This window comes from Sinohyriopsis cumingii, unplaced genomic scaffold, assembly GCF_028554795.1.
Source record: "Sinohyriopsis cumingii isolate HCF-2022 unplaced genomic scaffold, ASM2855479v2 utg001944l, whole genome shotgun sequence".
Classification (NCBI taxonomy): domain Eukaryota; kingdom Metazoa; phylum Mollusca; class Bivalvia; order Unionida; family Unionidae; genus Sinohyriopsis; species Sinohyriopsis cumingii.
The window spans coordinates 1,029,938-1,057,240 of record NW_028316088.1 but is presented as its reverse complement, the minus strand read 5'-3'; the positions used below and the strand labels follow the sequence as shown (position 1 = coordinate 1,057,240).

At 35.0% G+C, this 27,303-nt stretch overlaps 1 protein-coding gene across 2 annotated transcripts in view; it reads left to right on the top strand.

The window, feature by feature from the left end:
* The window catches only part of LOC149771341 (dual oxidase 2-like), a 98,140-nt gene that overhangs the window by 17,200 nt on the left and 53,637 nt on the right, over positions 1-27,303 (top strand). Inside the window, exons 2-6 of one of the 2 annotated variants that reach the window (XM_089948598.1) lie at positions 6,704-6,875; positions 14,231-14,311; positions 15,948-16,109; positions 24,586-24,770; positions 25,444-25,675. In XM_089948598.1, the coding sequence (XP_089804724.1) occupies positions 6,815-6,875; positions 14,231-14,311; positions 15,948-16,109; positions 24,586-24,770; positions 25,444-25,675 (721 nt within the window). In that variant the 5' untranslated portion in view covers positions 6,704-6,814. The remainder of the gene's footprint in view (positions 1-6,703; positions 6,876-14,230; positions 14,312-15,947; positions 16,110-24,585; positions 24,771-25,443; positions 25,676-27,303) is intronic. The other variant, XM_089948600.1, reaches the window with a different exon arrangement.

Here is a 27,303-nt window from a genome sequence, read left to right as displayed (position 1 = left end):
TATGGAGAATTAAAAATGAAATGCGACGCGATTATTCCCCGTCAGCAGATGTCACCGTTGAAAATAATTACTTACGCGGTGATAATCTATCAGAATGGTCTAATGCACCACCGTGTTCTGATCCAATTTGTAGATATAAAACAGTTTATTTAAGCGGTTGTGGCGGGTCAGGAAAGACGACTCGGGCAATTGAATTATTTCGAACGCGGGCAAGTATAATCGTGCTTACACCGACCCATAGACTAGCGCGAGAGATAAAACAACGAAATGTTGACGCCGTTACTTATCACAGCTTTTTTCGATACAGCGGCGGTGAGTGGACTCCTGATCGAATGGGGGAAAAATTTATTCCTGAGGTTATCATCTGGGATGAGATATGTACTGTTTCGTTAGATGTTTTACAAATGTTTCTTGAGTGGTTGCTGCGCGCGAATACAGCGGTGATAATGTGCGGAGATCATGGCCAACCACCAACATTTGTCGGCGAGGGTCCACATGATTGGTTAAAGGGTTTTGTGGACTATTATGAAGAAACCGATACTGATTACCGAGCACTTGATGAACAACTGCGCGAGGTTAAAAAATTAATCAGATTACAGCCGGATAGAGTTCAATGTGAAATAATCCGCGAGGTGATTCCGGAAACGCCGTTAAATGAATTCTGGGAAACATGGAGACCAAACGATTTGATTGTAGCGAGTAGAAAGATAGTCAGAGACACACTTCAGCGGACGTTGTTTGCGTTGCATAAGGAAAAGTTTCCAACGCGCCCAGTGCCGTTATGTTATAGACCCGTGGACACACGGCGGCAGAACATTGAAGTTGTAATCCCGGGCCCGACAGCGTCAGGGACAAAAAAAACAAATTCTTGTGCTGAATGATATTGTGCTCGTTGATATCAGCGTCGTCGAGGACGCACTACGTGCTGATAAATCCCCGTGGACGCTAGGATACGCAACGACAATACATTCCTCGCAGGGATTAACCATCACGGACACAATTGTTTGGATGGTTGATAATCGCATCGAATGGTCAAATCTAGTCTATCTTGCAGTGTCCCGAGTACGGAGGATAAATCAGCTTCGAAGAATTGTTATTGACGAAGCCAGTGACAACGATGACATCATCGATGCAAGCGTCATTGATAGAAAACTCTCGGGTTACCGCCAACAGGATAAAAAAAAACAGCGGCGTTTTGATATTGATGCCGAATTAATAATTGCGCTACGACAGCAACAAAATAATCACTGTGCGAGTTGCAATTGTATAATGCGTTGGCGTTATTCGGATAAAGACGCTCGCCAATTTACCGTGGATAGGATCGATAACAGTTTCGGTCATATCCGTGGTAATGTGAGGTTAACTTGTCTTGAGTGCAATAGACGCAACGGCGCTAGTTAAGGCCACGTGGGGTAATTGAGTATCATCAGGTATCACTTTTAGTTGCTCGCGTGTAAACCCCCGCTGTGGGGCAGTTGAATCCAGTCTATAGATCGGTGGTCTACCAGTTGATCGTGTTATCGTTGATATTTTATGTGTGGTAACACTCCAAATAGGATCAGTAGCTCTTTTTTTACCGCCTTCAAGCTCTCCTGGTTCATACAGATATCTAACAGTGACATTGCCGAGAATCGGCTTGGAAACGCTATCTATTTTTGATCTTCCGGGTATATACTTTTTTTTAATCGCGTCGCTGGGCTCCTTGTTGATTGCTCGGGTAATCTCGTTATTTAACGCTGCAATTACGCCTGGCAATCTTTTGACCCATTCACGAGATCGTTTTTCTTGGATGAATTCTTTCGCGTATTGATATCCAAATAACCGTTCAGCAAGAGTCCGATTGAATCGTTCAACAATTGCCTGATCACGATGTAGCGCAGTATGACCTCGTCGTAACGCGGTATTATGATGTTTCAACGCTGATAAAACAGCACCGCGAAATTCATTGCCAGGATCAACTTGTAATAGATTTGGCCAGCGCAGAGGACCCCTTCGGTAAATCCGCTCAAACGCACCGGTTACTTCAGTTGCTGACTTTGTTTTTAACGGCTCGGCTTGTTTGTATCGACTCGCAACATCAACTACGGTTAGCGCGTATTTGTAACCGTTGTCATGCGGCAGAAATAGTATATCAGCCTGATGAACTTCATTAGGTACGCTGACATCAAAGCGCGAAAAGTTGATTTGTTTAGGCGGTGGTAGATAAATTTGCCATATAGCCTGTTTGGATAACCAATTAGCCGCAACGGCCTTTGTTACCTTTGCAGCGCTTGCGAGTTTACCAATTGCGGCCTTCCCCTTCCAGTATCCTCTCGGAGAATAATAGATGGATTCCATGTTGTTATTATAAACGCTAGCGTTTTCAATTACCAGCGCGAGAAGCTCCGCTTCCAATCATTAATTTACCTTTCATAGCCGATTTTACCAACCATGAAGCCAACTTTCTTTGAGGGATTTATCAGGAATGGCATTTAACGCGTGAATTAATTTTACATCCGCGATATGACGCTGTTGCAGATCACCGCTACGATAAGCTATATCATGTATCCGACATGCTTCGTCGATAGCGTTTATTGGATACTCACCGGGTCGCGGCTGATTTTGATCATCGAGTCTGATATCTAATCGCGTTCCGGGGCCACAGTAGCTATATCCTGGGAGGTGCTTTTCTCCTGGATACTTTGCCCACGGTGTTCCGGGGAGTTTTGATAACTTGGCTGCAATATCACCTCCTCGCTCTTTTTTAAAGCATCCCCGGGTCTAATAGAAATAAATCTAAATTTCTTTGTACCGCATCGTGCACACTTACCAGTAAGTGCCGATCTGTTATTTCTCGTTGTAACGGTTGTCATATCATTTGTGCCAGTACGCACTCTACACTTCACACAATATAAATCCATAATTTATGTATAGAGATATGAATATAATTGATTTTTCGGCGACTAAAACAAGAGAACCAGTTAAGCATGTTGCAGCGTTACCAAACTCGATCCGGATGATTATCATCGGACCATCTGGATCCGGCAAGACGCAATTGTTACTTAATTTAATAATGAGATGGATGAAGTGGGATAAGTTGTATTTAATCGCCCCTAGCGTAGATGATCAACGATGCTACGAGGTGTTGAAAGATTTTAACGAGAATGCATCAGCGATCGCTGAAAAAAATGTTATTGAGTTTATTACAGATATCAATGATGCACCAGGTAATGATGATATTGATGGCTACGTTAACAATCTAGTCGTGTACGATGATGTTATGTTAGACAATCAAAAAAACCCAGCTAGGATATTTTCCAGAGGCAGGCATAAAAACACCGACGTGATATATGTCACTCAACGATACACTCAGATTCCAAAAGTAATCAGAGACAACTGTAATATTCTTGCTGTATTCAACGGCGTTGATACACACACGCTACGAAATATTTGGCAGACATGGTGCGGCGGTGACATGGACTTTAATGGTTTTCGAAACTTTTTTAGTCATGCTCAGTCGACCCCACATGGATTTGTAACGATAAATTTACATGATCGTCGGACACGATATCGTATCGGACTTGACCAAATATTCGGTTAAATTGTAACTAATTTTCATTGTAAATAACTTCTTAGCAGCGGGGGGGGGGGGGGGGGGGCAATGACATCGACGCGGTCGTCGCGCTTTTTTACCGGACGCTGACGACGCTGGGATCGGCGCGCAGAAAGTATTAATTAAACCAAATGACGATTGGACGACCCCCCGACGACGACGTCGTTTTTTTTTACCGGGCGCTGACGACACCGGATCCGCTGAGTGCAAAAAGTATTAATTAAGCCAAATGACGATTGGACAAAATGTCCGATTCGCCCCCCCTGCTCAGACCTTTTGAAGCAAATTAAGTAAACAATCTAGCTGATGTTTTAGCATCATAAAATAGTAACTAAATCAGTACAAGGCAAATTTTTCAATTAAAACGGAATATTGGCAAAATATATATTTCGTTAAAAATCCCTAAAAAAAAACATTCATGGATAGTTATAATCAATGAGATATCATTAGATTTTGGTTCAAATTAATGATTCACAAATTTCCCCCAATATAACACAATCATTGAAATATGGTAATCACATCATACAATTTTTTTGTAGATACGGATGACTTGAATTCTTCCACTCGCTGTAATTCTCTACGTACCGAGTTTGTGTGACTTCAAGGTTTTTGTGACTTGTTATTGAATGTTTTTTATAGTTTGCATTTATGCTGTAATGCTTTTGTATAGTTTAAGTCTTACTGACATATTACAGATGTATTTAACGAGTGCTGAATAATTGGTAGGATGTTCGAAAACCTTCATTATTAGTGATTAGCGCATCTTCCCAATGTACTCTCTAATGTGACACACCATAGGAAAATTTTAATGAAAATTAAATGTCTGAGAAGGAGAATAATTAAGCTTCTGGTCGTAGAGCATACTCTAGAATATGGCTATTTAAGTCATTTTCCGACCGATGTAACAACCGACATGGATAAAGTTTCTGAATGCGATTTCGAGGTGCATAGATTGTTAAAAATGATCACAAATTAATAGAGGGAAGTGTCTGTTGTGGTGAAGGGAGCAAGAAATGAATATGCTCAGTAGAAAGTGGAATATATTTCCTTCATCATGGCATTATATCATCAGATGTTTGTAAAATACTTTGAAATGATAATTTAAAGCTGAATCACGTTTCTTCAAGACTGGTTACGCAATCCTTGACGGCTATTTAAAAACAGACATGGATTTCATTTTATCGACCCATACGTAATATGAACTGATAATTTGAATAGAAAAAATGAGTAGAGACCCCACATCTCTCGACATGATAAGACCGTCAAAAGCGTTTTATTCGGAAAAGACGCGAATGGCTGGACCACGATATAGCCGTGACTGACAAAGTGACAATGCACGTTCAGTGGACACAATTATGCCTCTCGATTCTTGTATCCAAAAGAAGATATATACCGTTTCCATAACAACACACCACCACATACATCCGTGGTCCTAACTGAGACATTGAGGGTCCACAACATTAATAATTTGTCATATCTCCAAGCAGCCCTGATTTAGCTAAGGCTCTCATACTTAATTTAAACAACAAACTAACAATGTTATATTGATCTTGAAAACAAATCAAATCAACCACAGTTAGATTATTAACAGATAAGCGCCTAGTCTTTCTCAAAAAGCTTACTGACAAGCACTTAGCTATTATTACATGTGATTAGAAAAGGTGAGTGGTATTATCAGTATACCCGTTTACCGGGGTCATTTTTTCCGCTGTTATGTGATGTTTAAAAAATTCGGATTTATATTTACATCACGGCGGCTCTCTTAGTAGCCAATGTTTGAACTTAATCGGGTATATCTCGTTAAAACAGCTCAGTGGATTTGAATACACTCACACACACAAATGTATGTATGTATGTATGTATGTATGTATATATATATATATATATATATATATATATATATATATATATATATATATATATATATATATATATATATATATATATATATAATTATTAAACGTTACAATTATCTGAACACTGCATCTGGATTTTAAGCTTTGAAAAAGAGTATGTATGTATGTATGTATGTACGTGTGTATGTATGTATGTTTGTATGCATGCATGCACGCACTCACACACGCACGCACTTGTGTGTGTATGTATGTATGTATGTATGTATGTATGTATGTATGTATGTGTGTGTGTGTGTATGTATGTATGTATGTATGTATGTATGTGTACTTATTCTTAGTCTGCTTGCACATTAATCCTTTCCAGCGCCCACGTGGAACATTGAACGGCGTTTTGATAAACGGGCATCATTTAATGGGTTTTCTGAGATGTTGCTTGGTGTATGCTTGGTAACCCAGACATATGTACGTGTCTATGAAAGGCGATGGTTAAGAGAAAGTCCTTATAAATGTTTTGGAGCAAGACTGAAATAATTGTGGTTGTCATTAATTGAGATTGTCAAGCTCCCGTCTTGATTATTTTGGTATGCCACATACGAGACCCTTACTGTTTGTGCAATTGTCTTCCTTGCGGCACATTTTTAATCATCAAAAATTGAAAAGGGCAAATAAACCACATTTGGTATTTGAGGTTCAAGATGTTTTGAATACATTTGTTTTCCAATGGTTTTCGCTAAATAAAAGCATGTCAAAATCAAGCCCACACTAAACATGCGTAAATATCTTTCAGCCAAAATGAGACACTTAGAGGGCAATATATAACAAAAGGAAATAATTTATCTTAGGTATAACAAAAAAGAAGAGTAAATGTCGAACATTATTATGGGGTATGTGTATATCTCCCTAAGATAAAGTTTCATACTAAATTTTATTTAAATCAGATACGTCCTATTAAAGACACTGAGCGGTAACGAAAGTGTCACATAAAGAGTGAGACAAAGTGAGTCAGTTGTGGGGAACACTATATGGGCCATCGATAGATATCCCTGAGGTACAAAAAGGTATTAAACCAAAGATCAAGTGTTGCACATTGTTTTGTAAACAATATAAGACTTCGCCAGTTAGCTTGTACTGCATTAGCTTACACGTCATATTTTGTTTAGATACCATTCAATATTTGCTTTCGTTCTTTGAATGACATTGATAGTGTCCAGTTTACATTCAATTGCAGTGATATTTGGTTTGATTTTAATTACAGCCGTACAAATATATACAACTTCCTGGTACTGAAGGGCGGTATATCTGCACATTAACTTAGTAACTCCGGTCAGAAGGAATATATTTCAGTTTGAGTCGGAGCAAGGCTGATATGGATACTATTTGGTTATTTTGTTCTGCTTTTGCTGTTCTTCTTGCGATTATGTCAACCGGTAAGTAGGACCATATATTGAATGTGTGTGTCAAAAAGAAGGTTTTCTAGCATAAGTAGCAAAATATTGGAATTATTTGATAGAAACTAATGGCTTTTGCATTTTCTTCACGGGATTTCCAAGTGGGAGAAACTATCAAAAGCACTACGCTACGAATCATTTGTACATCATGAACTTAAAAAAGCATGATATACCGTTAGAAATCGTACCGCAGACTAAGGGTGATCTGCACAAATTTAAAAATAAGGCAAGAGAACATAAATTACATACGAGGCTATGTTGCATTATAGACCGCTGTAGTTTTGTATCCATTCGCGAGGCCTTATCAGTATCACGATTCAGTCCGCCATAAACTTACTGATTAACTACTGCGGTTAGCGTGAGAGACGATAATTTCTGACGTGTTATTTCTGAATGCCAGCCATTATCTCAAGGTGTCATATCAACGCGAAAGCTTTTGGGTGAGAGAACGGTGATATTTTACAGTAAAACGTTAAAAAATAAGCTAAAATACAAACAATTAGCATGATCTGAAAGTTAGTAAGACATATCCCTGTGCAATGCTGAGTAAAGTCTTCCAATTTATTCCAGAATTAACGGATCAGAGTCTGGTCCTAAACTTTTAGATATGCTCAATAGTTTTAAAACCTCGAATCACTGAAATATCATCTACAGCTGTTTTTGGATATAAATAAATCAAAATGATCAAATATTATATATGCAAATGCGAAATGCCGAATAGGTTGGACACATTCTCCAGAAATTACCATTCTCAGTTATGTTACTGCAGATAAATACAAATACCACCTGACTTTGGTGCAGGAAGAGAAGTGATAGTGACTGAGATCCCCAATTATAGGACATAATAAAAGTGGTGAAGAATAAAACGTTATAGGACAAGATGTCAAAATTATTTTAATCGGGGTTATGAAAAATACCTAAGTCAACAAGTCACAGTAGGGCATCCAATTTTGAGGTCTTCTTACCGAATGAATTAGGAGCATGATGTATTTGTTCTATTAAATCCAGTTTTCATACATATATTTTTCTCCTGCTAAATACTTGTCGAAACCGCCCCTTCCTGCTTACGATAAAACTTGATAAAGAGAAACCAGACATTTGCTTCAAGCATGCATATCTCTTGAACTTATTTGCAAGTACTTAAGGAAACAAACCACTCCGTCAATCTACACATTCTTATCAGGGTCCCCCTTCATAAATATCACATATGCTCTAAGACGCAATCCAACTATCAACTGCTGAAGTATCGTCACAAAATCTGAAATGTGTCATACTTGATTATGTAATTGTTATTTCAGTATGGAAAGGTTGATGTCAATCAGGATATTGAGCAATATTTCATTCAATATAATTATGATCACTAAATGCAATTCTGAACGAAGGTAAGGATGAAGAAGCAGATATATTGTTTTGTTTTGAAATGCCTATTCAACAGCATCACACAATACATATTTAACAGAATTCATTGCTCTTAGATGTAAATAAAAAATGTCAGATATTATAAGTACCAAATTATTACACCAGGTGATAATATCTATCCATCTATATATATATATATATATATATATATATATATATATATATATATATATATATATATATATATATATATATATATATATATATATATATATATATATCTGCAATAAACTGATATCGAACAGAGCAAAAACTACTTTCTAACTACCCTGTGCCCTTTCGACTCTAAATTAGTCTTTTGGAAAGGCAAATACAAAACGGAGACAAAACAAATAAAAACAAACCCCAAGAATTTTTTTCAGACTGCAATACTTTACATGACTATACTGAGAAGAATTCTGTAACTCTGAAAAGAGCAAACTGTAAAATCCTAGTGCTCTTAAGGTATTATGATACTAATAGTATGACATACTTACATAACGTTTGCAACTCTATGTCATTTCCTACAACCTTTAGGTGGCTTAATTATCTAAAATATGATCAAGAAGATGACCCATGTTCTGGAAGACAGTTGTCTGCAATTTACGAGCGGGAACCTGTTGCAGCTAGAGGGGCATTAAATGTCTATTATCACGGTATTATTCGCCAGCTGTTTTAATGTATTTGAAGAATCATTTAATGATCATAGAGGTTTCTGCAAGATGACTCCACCATTCTTACGCGGTTTATTTCGAACAGACTCGGGTTGAAATCGCCAAATAGCTACTCAACAACTATTGAGTGAGAAGATACGTATGAATGAGATTGTCACAGGTGACGTAACGGGGTGTTACATTTTGGGACCAAACTTCAGGAACCAAATACAATTAGCATCACAGACAACAAGCAAAACCCACAAATATTTATACATAGTCGGACTGTCAAGAAGGTTTTATACACATTATTTGTCTATGCCAGTCGTCCAGTTGTCCTGGTATCCTTGTCTGACAATGCTGGTGTCACTGGGCATTTTATGTATGACCCTAAAATGCTACCAAAAGTTGTGATATATTACTTAACACGGAAGTATCCGTCTACTGACAACACACCATCGGTGTATAAATCCGCCGACCTGATAAATTTAAACAAGGACTCCATTATCCAAACTTTGCCATATACTCTATGAAGCACTAATTTATCTCCAAGAGGTTTATAGCTTCATTATGTTAAGAAAGATCTGAAAATGGACCTGGAAGTTAAAAACTTGACTAGAAGTTTTCTATTATATGAATGATACACTAAAAAGAGAACACGAAATGCCATTTAATAATTGCAGATTCCTTTGGCCTTATTGTGTAGATTGTTACTCTGACTTCATCTTCAATATTCGCTAATTACACATCCTTGTTCTGCCTGTTGCTTTGTTTTAAAAATTATATGAAACACTTGATTGCACCAACGAATCTGCTCACCCACGTATTGGCAACAGACCAGATGAGAGCTAGCGAGGTCACAACTATATGATATCCATAAATGTGAATCTCGTAGCCAAGGCTATCGATGTAATCGCTTTTGAAGTTAATTCCTCTGGGCTTTACACTTTTCAGCGAGTTTGAATGACATGTCTGTTTTTATGTCGGCCCACTTCTTTCTTGAATGTATTTCGTCTGAAATGATACACGTACTGTTACCTTTGTCTGCAAGTATAAGTTTGTTTAATAAACCAAAAGAAAGAATAAACTCAAACAATTCTTAAATCGTTACCACTGTCTGACAAAATTCATCTTGATTTAAAGTTATGTAAGTGAGTAATATTTTAAAAAGGGAGGGATATCAATCACTTCTTTAGCTCACATATTAGGAATATCATCACTTTAGCAAACATTTGATTGATAGATTTATTGATTTATTTATTTGTACCTCTCATTTTCCTTCTCCTTCTATTATAATCGGATAGTTATATAAACTATGAATTTGGTAATGAGAAAATATATATGTGAAATGGTACACCATGTGCATAATATATTTCAAATATATAAATTACCTAGTCGTTAAATAATTAGAATGCCATATTTTAAAAACATCGTTGCAAATTTGGGTTATTGATATTCAACTTCTTAAACCATATTTTTGTTATTACTTGTTAGATTTTATATACGTCCTCAGAATAATGTGTTCCAAACAGATTTCTTCGAAACGCTGAATTAAATATATTTAGTCCAAACACATTTGAAATTTGAGTTCCGTTTCCTTCAAGCGTTGTTACGTGGACATCCATTAGACGCTGTTTTAAGTGATTGTTAATAAAGTTTGTGTTGGATGGATTAGTGGCATGAAAGACAGATTTTGAAGATTCCGAAGTAAAGATATAAACTGCAGATCGGAATACAAAGGATAAAGGCTAGATAAATATAGAATTTCAATATTAAAGAACACCAAAGGATATTTGTTTCGCTTTAAGAAATATGTCACATACCACCTTAAAACATACCTGGAGAACCAAACATGATTGGTATTGATATCAAACAAATTAAGATCTTCATCGCCTTTGACTCATTCAGCACTACTACACCGTAGGAAATTATTTTGAGAAACATGAGTCATACAACCTTGCATTGCATGCAGCACTCACAGAAAAATATAAATGATTTGATACTGCATTTTTGCAAATGGAAACAATGACGAATATTGTACAATCAGTGTGACGACACTCTGATCAACAACTAAGTATCAGGAAGGAGTGGAAGCCAAAAGGTTTTGTAAAATTAAACAGCAATTAACTTTACTAGAAAACATAGTTAAAATAATTTAAAAAGAACTCATTTTATCATAAATTAAATCCCAAATAGCTCACAGGTCTAAATGTATAGATTTTCGAATGGATTTCAGTGATGTTCCGAATGAATTCCAATTTAGAATGTACAGCTATGCCAACAGTCTTGATTAATCGCGATAATATAATCTAAAATGTCCTTGCATGAATGTCCTAATTCACAGTAATATCAGAATACTGATATCCTTATTTTGCTCATTAGGCTAGGTCTTGGCTTCACTATGAATGCAATTTTCGAAATCTTCAACTTATATGAGGTGCCAAGATTACTGTAAGGTTCTTTATTAAAGTTCTTGAATTTGGTCGATAAGCATCAGAGACCAACTGGTGACCTTTAAAGAAAATGCCTTAACCACATAATAATTAACACTTGTACTGAAATTGAAGAGAAGATTTCACGAGCTTTGCCAGTAAGTACTCTTTGTAAGAATAGAGTCTAATGCTATCTTATCAATTTCAAATTTTCAACACCTTTGTCAAAAGGGGTAAAAAATATGATCTACTTCTTTTCTTCTAAATTGGGGTGCTAACATTCTGATTCTTACACAACAAGACCTGAACTTGAATTTAACGGAGGCGACATCTTTCTGCTTGCCATTTATACTGTTTTAATATAAGTTGCATTTTCCATTCTTCTTTCTATATTTCTGTGTGTATTTCCATCTATTCTCGTTTCATTTCCATTTCCATTCTCTCTCTTTCTCTCTTTTTTTTTCTCTTTCTAAAACTGATGCTTTCTTGTGTCTATTTCTATTGGGACTTTTTAATTTAAAGTATATTACTTTCATTACTGAGCCTAATAGAGATGAAAATCTAAACCCAATACACTTTTATCAAAGCATTATTTTCCACCAAATATTCAAGCAAAATAATTTGCATTTCTTCCTAAGTTCGAAAAGCATTTGCTTCAGAACGATCATATTTTCTTGCAAGCTAAGCACGTCTTCTTATATCACGAACTCTATCTCTTTTGGGGAATACTTTTAGATGTAGTTTTCCACTTTAGATGACACTGTGAAAATATAATGGTCACACTATAGATTTTTTAAATAGGTGATTTTAAAATAGTAAATTTTAATCGAAAAAAAACAAAGTGAAATGTTCTGTAATATTTTTAAGAATTTTGTATCCCACAGGCGACTCTCTACTCCCCTCCCTCGCAATCTTTTCTCACGACTCTGTGTTCTTAAGCTAAGTAACAGAACACAGTGAAAATCCATAAGTTTTGTAAATAATGCAGTTCCTTAGAATACAGAAAGGAAATGTAGAGAATTTAAAGTATTGTGAATTAAGTCCCAAATAGTCTACACGTTATATGGCAAGTCTGAATCTATGGATGTCCGCACGCATTCCATCGGTGTTCCAAATGAATTCCAATTTCGAATGTGATGTGTCGATAGCCTCAGATATGATAATGTGCCTACCGTCTTGTTATATCAGAACGATATAATTCAAACTATCCTTGAATGAATTCACAATAAGCCCCAAACAATTCTTTAGACTGAAGCTAGTGATCATGCTGTAACAGAAGTTAATGATTTAATACAATATTATCTCAAATAATAACTGAACACAACAGCTAGACTGGCTGCACTGTGGATGATAAGATAGACGGAAGAAAATTATGAATCAAGCGACTGTATATACCGCTTAATTTGACCTAGATTGCAATGATTATTTTCGGCAAATGCTCCGCAATCTTAATGGACAAACACTTAAAACTATAAACAAAAATCGTTTTTGAAACCCGCTAAGGTCAGAATTAAGGCTGCAACTTAAACTCAAATTAAAAATATGTTTATAATAAATATTCATCTTAATACATATCCTACAGTCATATCTATGTAATATGTTGCCTGCAAAAAATGTCTTCAGTCAGGTATGCAGTTACTATCTATAATCATCAGAGAAAAAAGCACTCTATAAATTAACAATACGTAACAATCAGTCTATATGTTTTGAGGGTATTATTTTTATAAGGATGTTTTCTATCATTGTTTCATTACAAGTTCTCAAAAAATTAGAAGCTAATAACTAACAAACAAACCTGGATGATAACAGACAAAAGCACACATATATGTATATACAAATACGCACGCAGGTAGATGATGTTCTGCCAACATTGACTGTTACATTGATATCAACTGAGTGCAATACCCGAGCTGTCCGTTCCCACAATACATCACTCCCAAACGAAAATATATATGGTCACACATTGACATACGTTATAATTACATTTTGGTGATATCATCATTTATGCTAATTACTTCCCAGGAACACAGCGCATACATATAGGCGACCTATGGAACTACCATGTGACCGACTTATTTAGAGATCATATATATATATATATATATATATATATATATATATATATATATATATATATATATATATATATATATATATATATATATATATATATATATACATATATATATATACAGTTATTCTGTGCGTAAGATATTTTTTATATCTTTCTCTACATAATTATAAGGTGAAATTCCTTAATTATTCCTCGCCATCTGTAGCCTTGACTTGCTTCACCCGCCCATAAATGTCTGAATTTCGTTGTGATGTCAGCAATTGTACATTCCTTACCTGCCTATTGGAGTTCGAATCAGCAATCGGTTCTAGATAATGCAGGATTTAACGATGTGTTAAGTGAGAAGAAAAGGGAATGCCAGAGATAGATGATACAAGACCCAGATATTCAATCCTTTTTATTCTCCACGCTAATTATATGCTATGTCTTTGGAATTTAATTGGACATCGTTAGCTTTTCATAGTTCTCTAACATATCTTCATTTAGTTTCAGTAATCGGTTAAAAACTGTCAATGTAATGTAATAATTACATATTCCGAAATGCAATACCTTGATTGCTTATTTATTCTGCACAATTTACTGTTGTTTGAAATTGCACCTATGTTAAGAAATACTAATGTTCCACTTGATTTTGGTTGGCAAGAGAGGACCCTCTGCATGGAGAATAGTTAAAAATGTATAGGAGTGTGTGTCTAGGTCTTGTATGTACAGTAAGCAGAACAATTCAGCACACATTTGTATACTCCTGATTACATGAGTCTGAAATTTCCGTTAAAGCGTACTCTGGAAGGGAGTTTGAACTGACTCCACAGGATGGATGGTACAACAATCTTATACACCCTGACTGGGGAGCAATTGGTGAGCTCTCTCTCTCTCTCTCTCTCTCCAACACACATACTCACACAAATATATTTTTCAACAAACATAAATTTTAATAGCTCCATAATTTTATTAGTGATGAACAATGTATTCAAAACACATGCATATCTTTAATACAATTTACAAGAACTGAAAACATATCAGAATAATTGCTTCATGAAGCTTATTAACCATACTAGTACATTAATATCAGAAGAAGACAGAATGTTATCAAGAACATAATTATGAGGTAAGGTATAACAGAGTAAGTGAAAACACGATCTGCGTGGTGGTTTAGCAGGTAGGACAAAAATATACTCTGTTTGGTTTGATGGGTTAATGCACAGCAGCCAGGTACATTTCAGCACTGAAGCAAATGAAGTAAAGTGTCTTGCCTAAGGACACACCATGGTAGCCGACGATAAACGACAATGGCTGAATGCGATGTTAGTGCAGCAACGCCAAATGTTTTCATTTTATCGCTTCCTACGATATTCCTGTGGGAGCAACAGGATTTAGTCTACATCTCACGGCCAGCAGAGGAGGAATGAAGAAGAGGGATTAGGAGAAACTATTAATGTTTGTTCAGGATGACAATTAGACATTATAAAATGTTGGTATAAGTAATAACAATTACATAGAATGTCACTGTAATACAAGTGATTCAATATGCACACTCCATATCATCTTTGTCTGTCTGTTTGTCTGTCTGTCTGTCTGTATGTATGTTTGTATGTTTGTATGTATGTATGTATGTGTATGTATGTATGTATGTATGGATGGATGGATGGATGGATGGATGGATGAATGGATGGATGTAGTGTGTGTGTGTGTGTTTGTGTGTGTGATGCATGCAAGCATGTATGTATGTATGTATGTATGGATGTATGTATGTATGCATGCATGTATGTATGTATGGATGGATGGATGAATGGATGGATGTAGTGTGTGTGTGTCTGTGTGTTTGTGTGTGTGATGCATGCAAGCATGTATGTATGTATGTATGCATGTATGTATGTATGTATGTATGGATGGATGGATGGATGGATGGATGTATGGATCGATGTATGTATGTATTTATGTATGTATTTATGTATGTATCTATGTATGTATCTATGTATGTACGTATGTATGTATGTACGTACGTATGTATGTATGTATGTATGTATGTATGTATGTATGTATGTATGTATGTATGTATTAATACAAGTATTTATATGTTGATTTGTCAGACTATACGTTTGCCTACATTTATCACTCACCTCATTTAGTCAACGATAATTCTACAGACTGATGCAAAATATGATCTATTAGTAATAGTAGTGAAGTCATAATTAAAAAACCAGGTATAGTTTATGAGTGAACACATCATATGCTATTAAATGTTGGTGTAGATTAAAATGTGAAAAGGAAGCATAGCAATGTATTAATGTTGAACGTGTATGATATATCAAACAATACATCATTTTCTTGTGTCAGCATAATATTAACGTCAACAAAGACAATCAAACTATCATCGATTTTTTTTATGAGGCACATATTTCACTTTTTCAGATTGTTATCTTCTTTTCAAGCAATAGAAACAAATTAGTTTTGATCACTATGCCTTTTTTCAAACAAATATCTGATATTCCAGATGGGCATCTAGTGCGTAGAAGCCCTGTGGCATTTAGTGATGGTGTGTACGAACCCTCGGGCAAGGACCGCCCCAACCCTTTCATCATTAGTAATGAGGTGCATGATGGACCGGCTGGTCTCGGATCACTTCGAAACAGGACGGCATTCCTGGTCTTCTTTGGTACGTTCTTTCTATTTTTATTTTATTATTGTCTATTTATGCTTCTTCTTTTTATTCTACCTCTTTTGTTGTTAACGTGAACGCCCGAAATCACATTTTCGCTAAATTCATGAAACAAGCTGAAGTCTTGGTCATTTAATGAAACCTGCGATATTATATGTAAAGCTCTGCTCATTTCATTCAATGGGTGACGCTGTGCATGACGATTTGATTTGATTGTTATTTTTACGGCGCTCCAGCACAGTTAGGCTATTTAGCGCCATACAAAAGGTAATATGCATGATTATTTAAAAATGAAGAAATGTTTTAAATCGACCAAATAGTTAAAAATAGCACGATAAGATGGTTAAGGGCATTATATAAAACTTCCCGATCAACGGGGAACGCAAATGGTAAATGTTAATAAAGACAAAACAGAAGTTGTTAAAAATTATTGACGGTAAAAGTATTACATAGATAAGCTTAAGGTGACGGCATAAAAGTTAGAGTTTAGAGTAAATGTTCAATGCTTTCAGGAACTCTATAATACAAGTGATGTTTATTGTATCAAAAGGTTCTTTTATGTCATGCACTTTGTAATACTGATCGCGCGTAAGTTGCAGGTCAAAACACTATATGATAGAGTGCTTAACACTACTCATTCTAAAATATTGAAGTTTTACCTATCTCCAACGATGAATCTTTATTCATGTGTTCTTTTGTTTGTAACGGTTTTAGCATTATTTTTAATGAATTTTGCAGCTGAAGTTCTTTCGTTGGTAATTACCTGTGATTCTTTCATAATTGTTTGTTTTCTTCCATATTTCTTCTTGTACGTATGTTCATTTTATATAGTTTCCTATCTCCATTTTTGTGCGCACTCTTTCTTGTTTTGTTTAGTTTCATTTCTTGACTTCTCAATAGAAGTTTTACTGTTTTCTTTAGGATGTTGTTGGCCATAGATGGTAGTTATAAACTCTGTTAAAATATGTAAGATTCTTAAAACAACAATTTAAAATTATTATCAAACTATGGTTTTATATATCGACAGTAAATGAACAGGTGTGGAACATGGTGGCAGTGACAGAGCTAACAATCACGTAATTCTACTGAAACACATTGATCAAACCATTAATGACAGTTTAGGTGATCGTAAGTTTCTGAACAAAGATCACAACAATTTGAATTGTGTTTTTGTTCTTCAAACAAACGTACATTTGAAGAATTGCACAAAATCAACAGCCAAATGAGAAAAGAGAAGTGGGGAAAAAGAGATCAATAAGACATCTTTCAAACAAAATAACCAGGAATAGGTGTCATATCCACATGTATGATTTAGGTTCAGAAATGTAAAAGAAGTATTAGGCAAGGATCTCAGTTTTGGAATTCCTCTTTCAGCTTGAGCAATGGATCCGTGTGATGGATAATAATGCCACAAATTTGCTGACATGAAGAAAACTATAGATCATAACGGAACAAATCTGTCAGGGCTGCGGATGAAGAATTATTTAACCACAATAAGCCCATAATTAAGAGGAATAAACACAGCTAAATCTTATCAACGAGAATTAAAATCTACGAAAACAACTTGCAATTTGTATTGTACAATCGAAACGATAAAGAATTTAATTCATCGAATGCTACAAAAGTGTGCATGACAAGACTGAAGAGTTGCAAACGGATACAAACTAACACACTATTTTAGAAGTGATCAATAACATCGTAGTAGGTTGTTGTTGTTTTAGTGTTTAACGCCACTTTTCAGCACACGATAGGCTATACATGTCGGCCAGTATTATTGGTGGAGGAAGAAGCGGAAAAACCCCGGAAAGGACCACCGACCCACGATAAGCTACTGGCAAGCTTTCTCACATACCCACATTAGCCGAATCCGAGACTCGAACCCACGCAGACAGAGGTGAGATGGCAGTGATCTGTAACGCATTTATAAATGATTTATACAAAATATTAAACTAGCGTTAAACGTGACAAACAATTTAGAACATTAGTTTACTACTGAAATATATGCATCAAGTGGTATAATTGATACAGCTGGATCTAAAAGACGCTGCTGGACAATCACAATTGAAGTAATAACGTGAATGGTGTCAAATTATATATATATATATATATATAGTATTGCACTCCACAGGGTCAGTCGTATCAAGGTGATGTTCCTTTAAGTGTTTATAAGAGACAAACTTTACAGTTCCTACCAAGACAGTAGCTGTTAATGCCAGAAAATATAGGAAATTGTTGCCGGACGTTTATTATCATGAAACTACGTTTATCAAGTTACTTATACTGACTTCTTGCCACATTACTGACTTTTGTCACATTTCTGAGTTCCAATCACATTGCTGAGTTACTTTCAAATACGGTTTAGTCGATAAATATGTTATTCATTTCTGAAAAGGCGTCGACACAGTTATTGTCAAAGTTGTACGTTAAACCTTTAACATATTTTGGCTTTAATTTTTATTTCTACTTTGAATAAAGGTAAACAAGTAATATATTATTTACTCACTAGATTTAAAAAACTGATTCTGAAATCAATATATTTGGCGTAAAAGAATCGCTTATATATGAACTAGAAACGAACGCTGCATCAATAATTGGATTAATACACAAAGAATCATAAGACTGAGAATCTATTAAATGAGAAATAGAGAAAATGGTAGAATAGTCATTTGCTTATGGAACGACTGACCAATTTACCTAATCTGTAGGGAACTGTATAAGAGAGGAATGAGAAGGAATATCTACTTTACGAAATGCAGAGGACACGAGCAGATTTAAAAAGGAGCAAATACACTGGATTACGCGAGGTTTTCAGTTATTTAAACAACGCAAATGATTTCTTTGCTATACGTACGATCCAAACTATGTTAATTTATGACAGCCTAAACTGATATTTTAGATCCTTATGCTAAATGGTTAAAACATGAATGAATATTGTTGCCACATGTAACGTGTGATTCCGTTTAGTTTGTATTTATATTTCTGTCAAAGCATTAGGTTTTGTAATTCATATAAATGCAAAACAATGTCAAGGTACATATAATAATAATAATGAGGACTTTGTATAGCACCTAATCTTTAGAAGCTCTAAGCGCTTTACAACTTTAGAACAACACCTATAAGATAATAAACATACTAATATTATTACAAAAACAAACAACATGAAATTAGAAAACATAAAAAACATGCTTAGCATTTTTAAGGTAGGAAATATTATTAGGTCTTTAAGTTTGTTTTGCAGTCGAAATAAGGGAGTTTTGAGAGCACTCGTGAATGAGATCACTGTGTCTTTGTATCTAAGTTCATTGGGCAATTCATTCCACGTTCCTGGGCCCTACTATGTAAAAGACCGCTGTCCATACGACTTTGTTTTCATAGTGGGAATAATGAGTATACGATTGTCAGAAGAGAAGCGTAAGTATCTTTCTGGTGTGTATACACGGATGAGGTTGGAGAGGTATGTTGGACTAGAGTCCGTCAGTTAAACGTAGCACAGAGAACAAATGTTGTGTTTGTTTCTGGATCGAATGGATAGCCAGTGTTAGGTACCGGGCCGCGGGGAGGTGTCCTCTGATCGTGGTACTTCATGTATGATCCGAGTTTCTGTGTTTTGAAATGTTTGAAGATTCTGAAGTAGATATTGAGATGAACCGAACATAATTGAGTTTCAATAATCCAGTCTTGAAAGTACTAATGAACACACAAGTGAGAGATATTTACGAATGGAGCTGATGCGTCTCAGCTCAAGATATACAGCCTTGCATATGTTCATGACATGTTGGTGCAATGCGAGAGTCATGTCCAGAGTAACACATAGTTTTCGTACTGATTGTGTGAATTTAATATTGTTGTTGCTGATATGTATTGCTTGAGATAAAGGATGTGAATGAGAAAGTATTTGTGTTGTGATCAGAAAGGCATCAGTTTTATCATCATTCATCTGCAGCTTGTTACATGTCATCTATGATTTCACATCAGAAATGCACCTCTCTACACCTTGGATGGTAGCATGAACTTCAGTTGGGTGGTTAGATTGGTATATTTGGGTGTCAATTGGTGAGACACTGGATGATGATATATGACACTTGAGAACTGAATGTATAGAATGAAGAGAACAGACCCCTGTGGAACACCACAACATAGATTAACTGGGCCTGAGTGTATTCCATTTGCAGACACAATTTGTATCCTGTTGACCAAGTAGGACATAACCACAGTAAGGCTGTATCATGAATGCCAAATACATGCTGGAGACGGTGAAGTAATATATCATAGTCTTTTGAAAATATATGCATATTCTCTCATACACACGAGGAAATATAAATAGCCGCAATTTGCTCACATTCACACCGATCAACATAAGACAAGTGCAATACTGTACAGATAGCATTTCTAAATCTAAGTCCAAAACAGCATGATTATGACGGCTTGTGTATTATGTCTTTCAATATGAAGGTTAAAGAGGTGATAACACAGTAGTCGTATACGATTTAATCTGAATGATGATTTAAAGCATAATTCAATATTCATGTCGAATGACAATATTATCTGTTGAACACCAGAAGGAAACAGAAATTAACTGCAAAAACTGCTAACCATTTAATCTGAAATGATATGAGAAGAGAACGCAAAAAAAGATTACACGGTAGTAGTATCAAAAGGTAACGCTCAGCAATTGAAAAGAACACGGTGATTTGTTTTGGAGTGACTAATTGCGGAGACACTATGTGTTCAGTAAACCTGAAACACACTGTATGCATACACCGTTTATATTAAATATGATTTGTCCAGTCTTATTTAACAACACGAATTGCAACATGATTTAGTTATTCAAAGATGATCCTGACCATACATAGATTAGATTAACTTGATGATTTATACCAAGCTGCAGCTATATTGTTTATGACTGATGTCTGTGCCGATTTTGACCATGTAAAATGAACAAACAACCAATCTAACAAATAAGTTGTCAACGGTATACACTGTTAAATATATGTTAAGGTGACTGTTCAAAAATTACAAAGATGTTATCAAAATTCTCAGACAGGGTACCAGTTTCTTTGATGACGGCTACAGCAAAGTGCCAAACTAAGCAACTGCACCTATCTTTATGTAAACAAATTTCATCACAGATGATATTACAAGAAAGAGTCTATTCATTTTGAAATAAAAAAGTAAAGCAACGTTGAATACGACCTTTAACGCTCTGAAGTGGTTTATGGATCGGTCAGAAATATTTTTAAAGGAACGTGCTGCACGACATTAACCTGAAATTTTGTAATTTGCCTTCATACATTGTCTCTTCATTTTTTCTTAGTCGCATATCTGCATCATTTATGTGGGATAATCTTAAATGTATTACTGGATAGTCTGTTAAAATTTCACTTTCTCTATCAGTTGTCCCCAAACTTGCATCACGTGTCAAAATGACGCATCATCGGCTAGTATCAATATTTTAACACATACACTACTAAATTCATCACAACTGATAAACATGTATCATTGGTGCTTTTAGTCATTAACTTATTACATTGACTGCACAAGACAATTCTTTTCATTTATAACACTGTTACCGCTTTATGGTCTCAAACTAAGTAACATAAAAGAGCAGAGTCCAACAAATTGTATAATATTAAAGAAATAATGTAAATAACTAGAACACAAAAGTGAACATGAAAAATAAACATACAGTATTTTGAGTTAAATCTCAAATAGTCCTTAAAGACTTATCACAAGTCTAAACGTATGAAGTTGCAATTAAAGCCCGTTGGTACGCCAAATAAATTCCGATATTGAATGAGTCGCTGTGCCTGTAGTCCCAAATATGCTAATGTGCCACTGTCCTGGATTGTGATGATGTGTTAACAGTATTTTGACATATCATCATAAGAAAATCCAAATTCATTTTCTGAATTCACCATAAATCCAAATTAATGTTCCGGTCCAATACATTATTGAATACTTTGCTATTCCAGTAAATAATATCATGACGGAATAAATCCGAGCATATACAAATATTAACATAACAACAACAAAAACAGCAATAATAATAATAATAAAAATAATAATAATAATAATAATTCTGCCTCAGTTGTTAAGGCCAGAATGAATAATTTTGTCAAGCAATGATGATAGCATAAAATTCTAAGACGAAAATACAACCAGGAGATAGCGTAGTCTCATATCTAACACACTGAAGCTTTTCAACAAATTTAGGAATTTCAGAATGAAAATCTGATTCCCTAGACCCAGACCCAAATAAACATGTTTACCTCAAAATATAATGGTCTTAATAGTTAATACACACTCGTAGCAAAATTATAACTATATATTATGTTCTTTTAAAGTTAAGTTGTACTGGTCAGGTACACTATGAATTGATTTGGGCAAGATTAAGTGCTAAATACACATATACATAACATACATTTGTTACCAATCCAACAATAAATATTACGACTCTATGGTCTTGAAATAAGTAATAGAAAAGAGCAAAACTGGATCAAGATTAGTCAAGTTCAATACATGTTTTATTTCCCTCGAATGCAAATTAAAATGTAAAAAGAACTTAAAGTATTGCGTATTAAATTAAAACTAGTCCAAAAAGGCCTATCACCACTCATGATGTATAAAGTTCCAATTAAATTCCCGTGGTGTTCGAAATAAAAAAGCAGCGCTTAAGCAGCTGATATTCCTATAGTCTTGAATGTACTAATGTAGTAGTGGCCTGAAGTGTGATGATATGCTAACAGTCGTCCAATTAATTGCATGCATGTAATCCATGATCTTCTTGTCTGAATTCACTATAACTCCAATTTAATATTTGTTTCCAAGAATATCATTGCTGAGCAAATTGTCTTTAAAGAGAATAATAATTCGAATAAATAATGCCAAGCAATCAAAACCTAAACACAATAATATAAATGACTTCTGCTTCAGATAATTTCGCAGGAATGAGTCATTCCTCAAGTAAACAAGATCATAATACCCTCTACTTGACCTAGGCCTTAATTAGCATTTACTGACGGTACTATGTCCACTTAGTGTAATTTCCCATTCTTTATTTGTCTAGGTTGTCAGCAAAAATTACAAAAATATGAATAAAAGATGTGATAAACATTAGGTAGGCTAGGCATGTGACAAATAACAGGTAGGTATGGCATGTTTTGTGGTTGAGTTCCATTGTTCTAGACTCAGACTAAGATCGACATGACTATATTGATAATGATCCTAATATTGATAATGATCCCACTATTGATAACTATCCTAATATTGATAATTATCATAATATTGATAATGATCCTAATATTGATAATGATCCTAATATTGATAATGATCCCAATATTGATAATGATCCCAATATCTAACCCGCTCTCAGAGAGTAAATATTAGCTAGGTATTATTAGTTTACAAGATAAAAGTTTTTGCTCAGGTAAAACATGAGCTTAATTGTGGTCAAGGTAAAATCCAAAATATGATTATACATACCACATAATTATGGAGTAAAAACAACTAAAAATAATACAAATTAAATATGCATAACACAATACAAAATTAACATACATAACAAGGCCAAACATCGAAACTCAGACTTCGCATTGTCTAATATATAATCCTGTTCAGAGATTTTAGGAGAACTTGTAACGGTACTGTTAAAAATGTTTATGCAAGTTTAAGCATGCTGACAGAAATTTGAATGTTTGTATAAAAACGTCGAAGTTCAGCTGTAGCTATAATAACACATGACCTTTTCGGTAGATCCAATATAGATTTCACTATTTTAATCATCTGGGATTTGCATGTATTTTATCTCAACTGAAAATCAGATATGCAAAGTTTGGTTTAATGACGATTGTGGACCACATTACCCCAAACATCCGACTCAGACAGGAACATGAGTTTGGTTATCACGTTAAAAATGATGTAAAATAATACTTCTTTGGATAACATATGTAGTAGCAAATGTTGAATTTTGAACCAGGCTCGTATATACATGTTTACTTATGCAATTCAGCGCATTTTAATCTGAGCCGGTATGAACGAATAATTCGCTAAATGCGTTGTGTTGTAAACATCGAAGAAAAAAAATAGATACTTCAGTTAATTCACTATTTGTTAAAGGCAAAGGACTTCTTCGATTCATATTTAACTGTAATTTCCAGGTCGACTGTTCTTACATTATTGAAGCCGTATTGTAACCCTTTCGCATATGTAGTCGGACGATAATGAATATTATCCAATGAGTTTTATGACGGACAAGTTATGGAAAGCCCAAGTAAGTGTCAAAAGTGGGTCTGGGATTACATCAGCATCCTTGCTGGTCATCAAAGGTGACAAGATCCCAATCATGACAAGGTGCCCCTCAAGTGTTTCAATATCGTTCCGTTACACTATGAGAATATAAGGCATTATCACCAGTTCATGTTTGCTATTTTAACCATATTTAAAAATCTGCCTATGGTGTTTTGCCATTCAATAGGTCAGCAGGTAGTAGAAGAAATTTTGGATGCGCAGAGACCAGGATGTCCGAGAGAGTTCTTAAATATTCCTGTGCCACCGGGACATGACTATGACCCGGAAAGAAAAGGAAATCTTGAGATGCCGGTACAAAGAACGAGATTTGACCAGCGAACTGGACTCTCACCCAATAACCCAAGGCAACAGGTATATCTGGTATCTTGTTTCCAAGTTCAAGTTCTTTATAGAAGAACGTCTACATGGACATTTCTTGTCGTCATGACATATTGACTCAGTGTGTATTGTGAATATCGATGTTTGAAAAATACTAAACATTTTTTGCCTCACCAGTATTGCGATATACGATGGCAAATTTAAATAATGATACTTTTCTTTCTAAAATTATTACTATGGGCATATCGATGAAGGTTCTGGAATTTAAGGACTGAATGTATTGTGGTAACTCATTTATCTTGATACCTTTATATTTTTTAATGATTACATACACTATTTTTACAATGAATGAAAAATATGTGTTGATATAAATAAAAAGCGATGATCGTTACACTCGCCAGGTGTTCAATGGTTATCACCACAATATACTTTTCATTTTATGTTCTGTATTAGGACGTTTTCATGTCACGAAAGCGATAATTAAAGTAAAAAAGATGATTTACCCATCATAAAATCAAATGCTGATTTAAAAAACCGTTTTCATACCAATCAATGAGAGATATTAATATACTCACTACATTAAAATATATGTCTTACATTATCCAACCCACAAGATATAAGCGTGCTAGAATGAACAGTTGATCCAAACGTTTGGTTAGTTTGCATTTTAACATACATATTAATTGGAGTCGAAATTTATTCTCAGTTGAATGAGATCACCCCGTACCTAGATGGCGGTCTGTTTTACGGGACGGCTAAAGCATGGACGGACGCACTTCGAGAATTTAAGGGCGGCCCATTAAGAGGAAGGCTAGCGGCCCTGGATCCTAATGGTGACATAAAGGATAGTTTTCCCGCTCTAAACAACATCCGTCTTCCATTTGCTAATCCTCCCCCTCCCCGAGAACACGTTCTGAAACCCGTCAGGAGATTTTGGAGTGAGTAGATAAAAGCTTTAATATATTTTCTTTTTCGACAGAAGGACACTAATTGGCAACACTTAAAGACTCAATCGTGATTTGTTCCTGTGCCTTTGTCCTTCTTTAATACATCCTTTCTAGCCTCCGTCTAGCCCATGTAATTTCATCTTGATCGAAAAGCACTTTACATTCATGCGATTTAAATTTAGAAGACTTGTTGTCTGCATTTAATATAACATGCTTAGAATTTAGCCAGTCATAAGGGAATTTTGCTTCTTTATACCATGATTTTCGTTAATCAATCTTGTGAAAAAACATGTATCTTTACTCCAATAACAAAGGTCTTGAATTTATGGTAAACTCTTTCCGTGTGTAAATGTATGTGGCAACCATCTTTGCTTGACTACATATAAACTATGTGGCTTTGTACATGTGTAGATACATGAAACCTGATATTTTTTTCCCATTTATGTTAATTGCATAGTTTGTGGGTATTTGTATATGTGTGTGTGTAATATTTAAATTTAAATGTTAGAATATGCAGTAAGAAAATACCGTAAGTATTTTGTGAACTTCAATTAAGTAACGACTTTGTGTTATTGCATTTCAAAATAAATTAAACTCATCTAACATAAATACCGTTTGTCATATTTCACTTAAATATAGAGATATTTTAGAACTAAATTACAGGAGAATGGTTTCAAAAAATGGCACTCTCGGTACAAAGAAAATGAAATTTATAAAATTGTCTATAAGTTCGACATTAATATATTCTCTGGGGACAAAGGGAATTTAACCTTGTTTTTTATACATATTTCTCATTCTCCGAAAAATAGTATTTGGTCTTGATTATGAAAATGATTCTCCGATGTAACGGGAATTCCATGTCCCAATATCCATACGTTTAATATCAATTCGGCCATCTTAGGACAAGATATATTTACCAAGATATGTCCATGCTGAATTATTTGTAGAGGTATAGTAGTTGGATATTATATTAAAACTACTTTAACTGACCAACACCTCCACTAACTAATCAACGAAAAGGATCGGAGTGCTAATACATAGATAGACTTATTATTACTCCATCAAATGGTACGAGTGCTAACACATCTATACAACATCCATGAAAAGGGTACGAGTGATAACTTAAACATACATCATCCACTGAAACGGTATGAGTCCTAACACATACGTAAAACATCCATCGAAAGGACCGGAGTGCTTGCAAAAATGCATACACGCATCTAAGGTAAGGATAGTTGGACTGACACATACACAAAACATCCATGAATAAAATGTGAAGTCCTAAATCAAAAACATCCGAAAAGGATAGCAGTGGTCACACAAATGTATGAACATTGATAGAAATGGTAGTAGTGCTCTCAATGCACACAGCTATCCAAGAAAAGGGTACTAGTACTTAATGACATAATATTATACTATCACACACGATACAGCAAGAGCGCTTACATACTATGCGCATACGAATATGTGGGAGTTCTATTATGTATTACAGAAAAAATCAAAATGAAGACAGTTTGGCAATAATAAGGTAGTTGGTTGTTATTCTGGATCGTTCATGTTTTCAATATCAAGGACAACATCATCCCTTAGCTCAGTGTTGACAGTATAGGCGCATATGA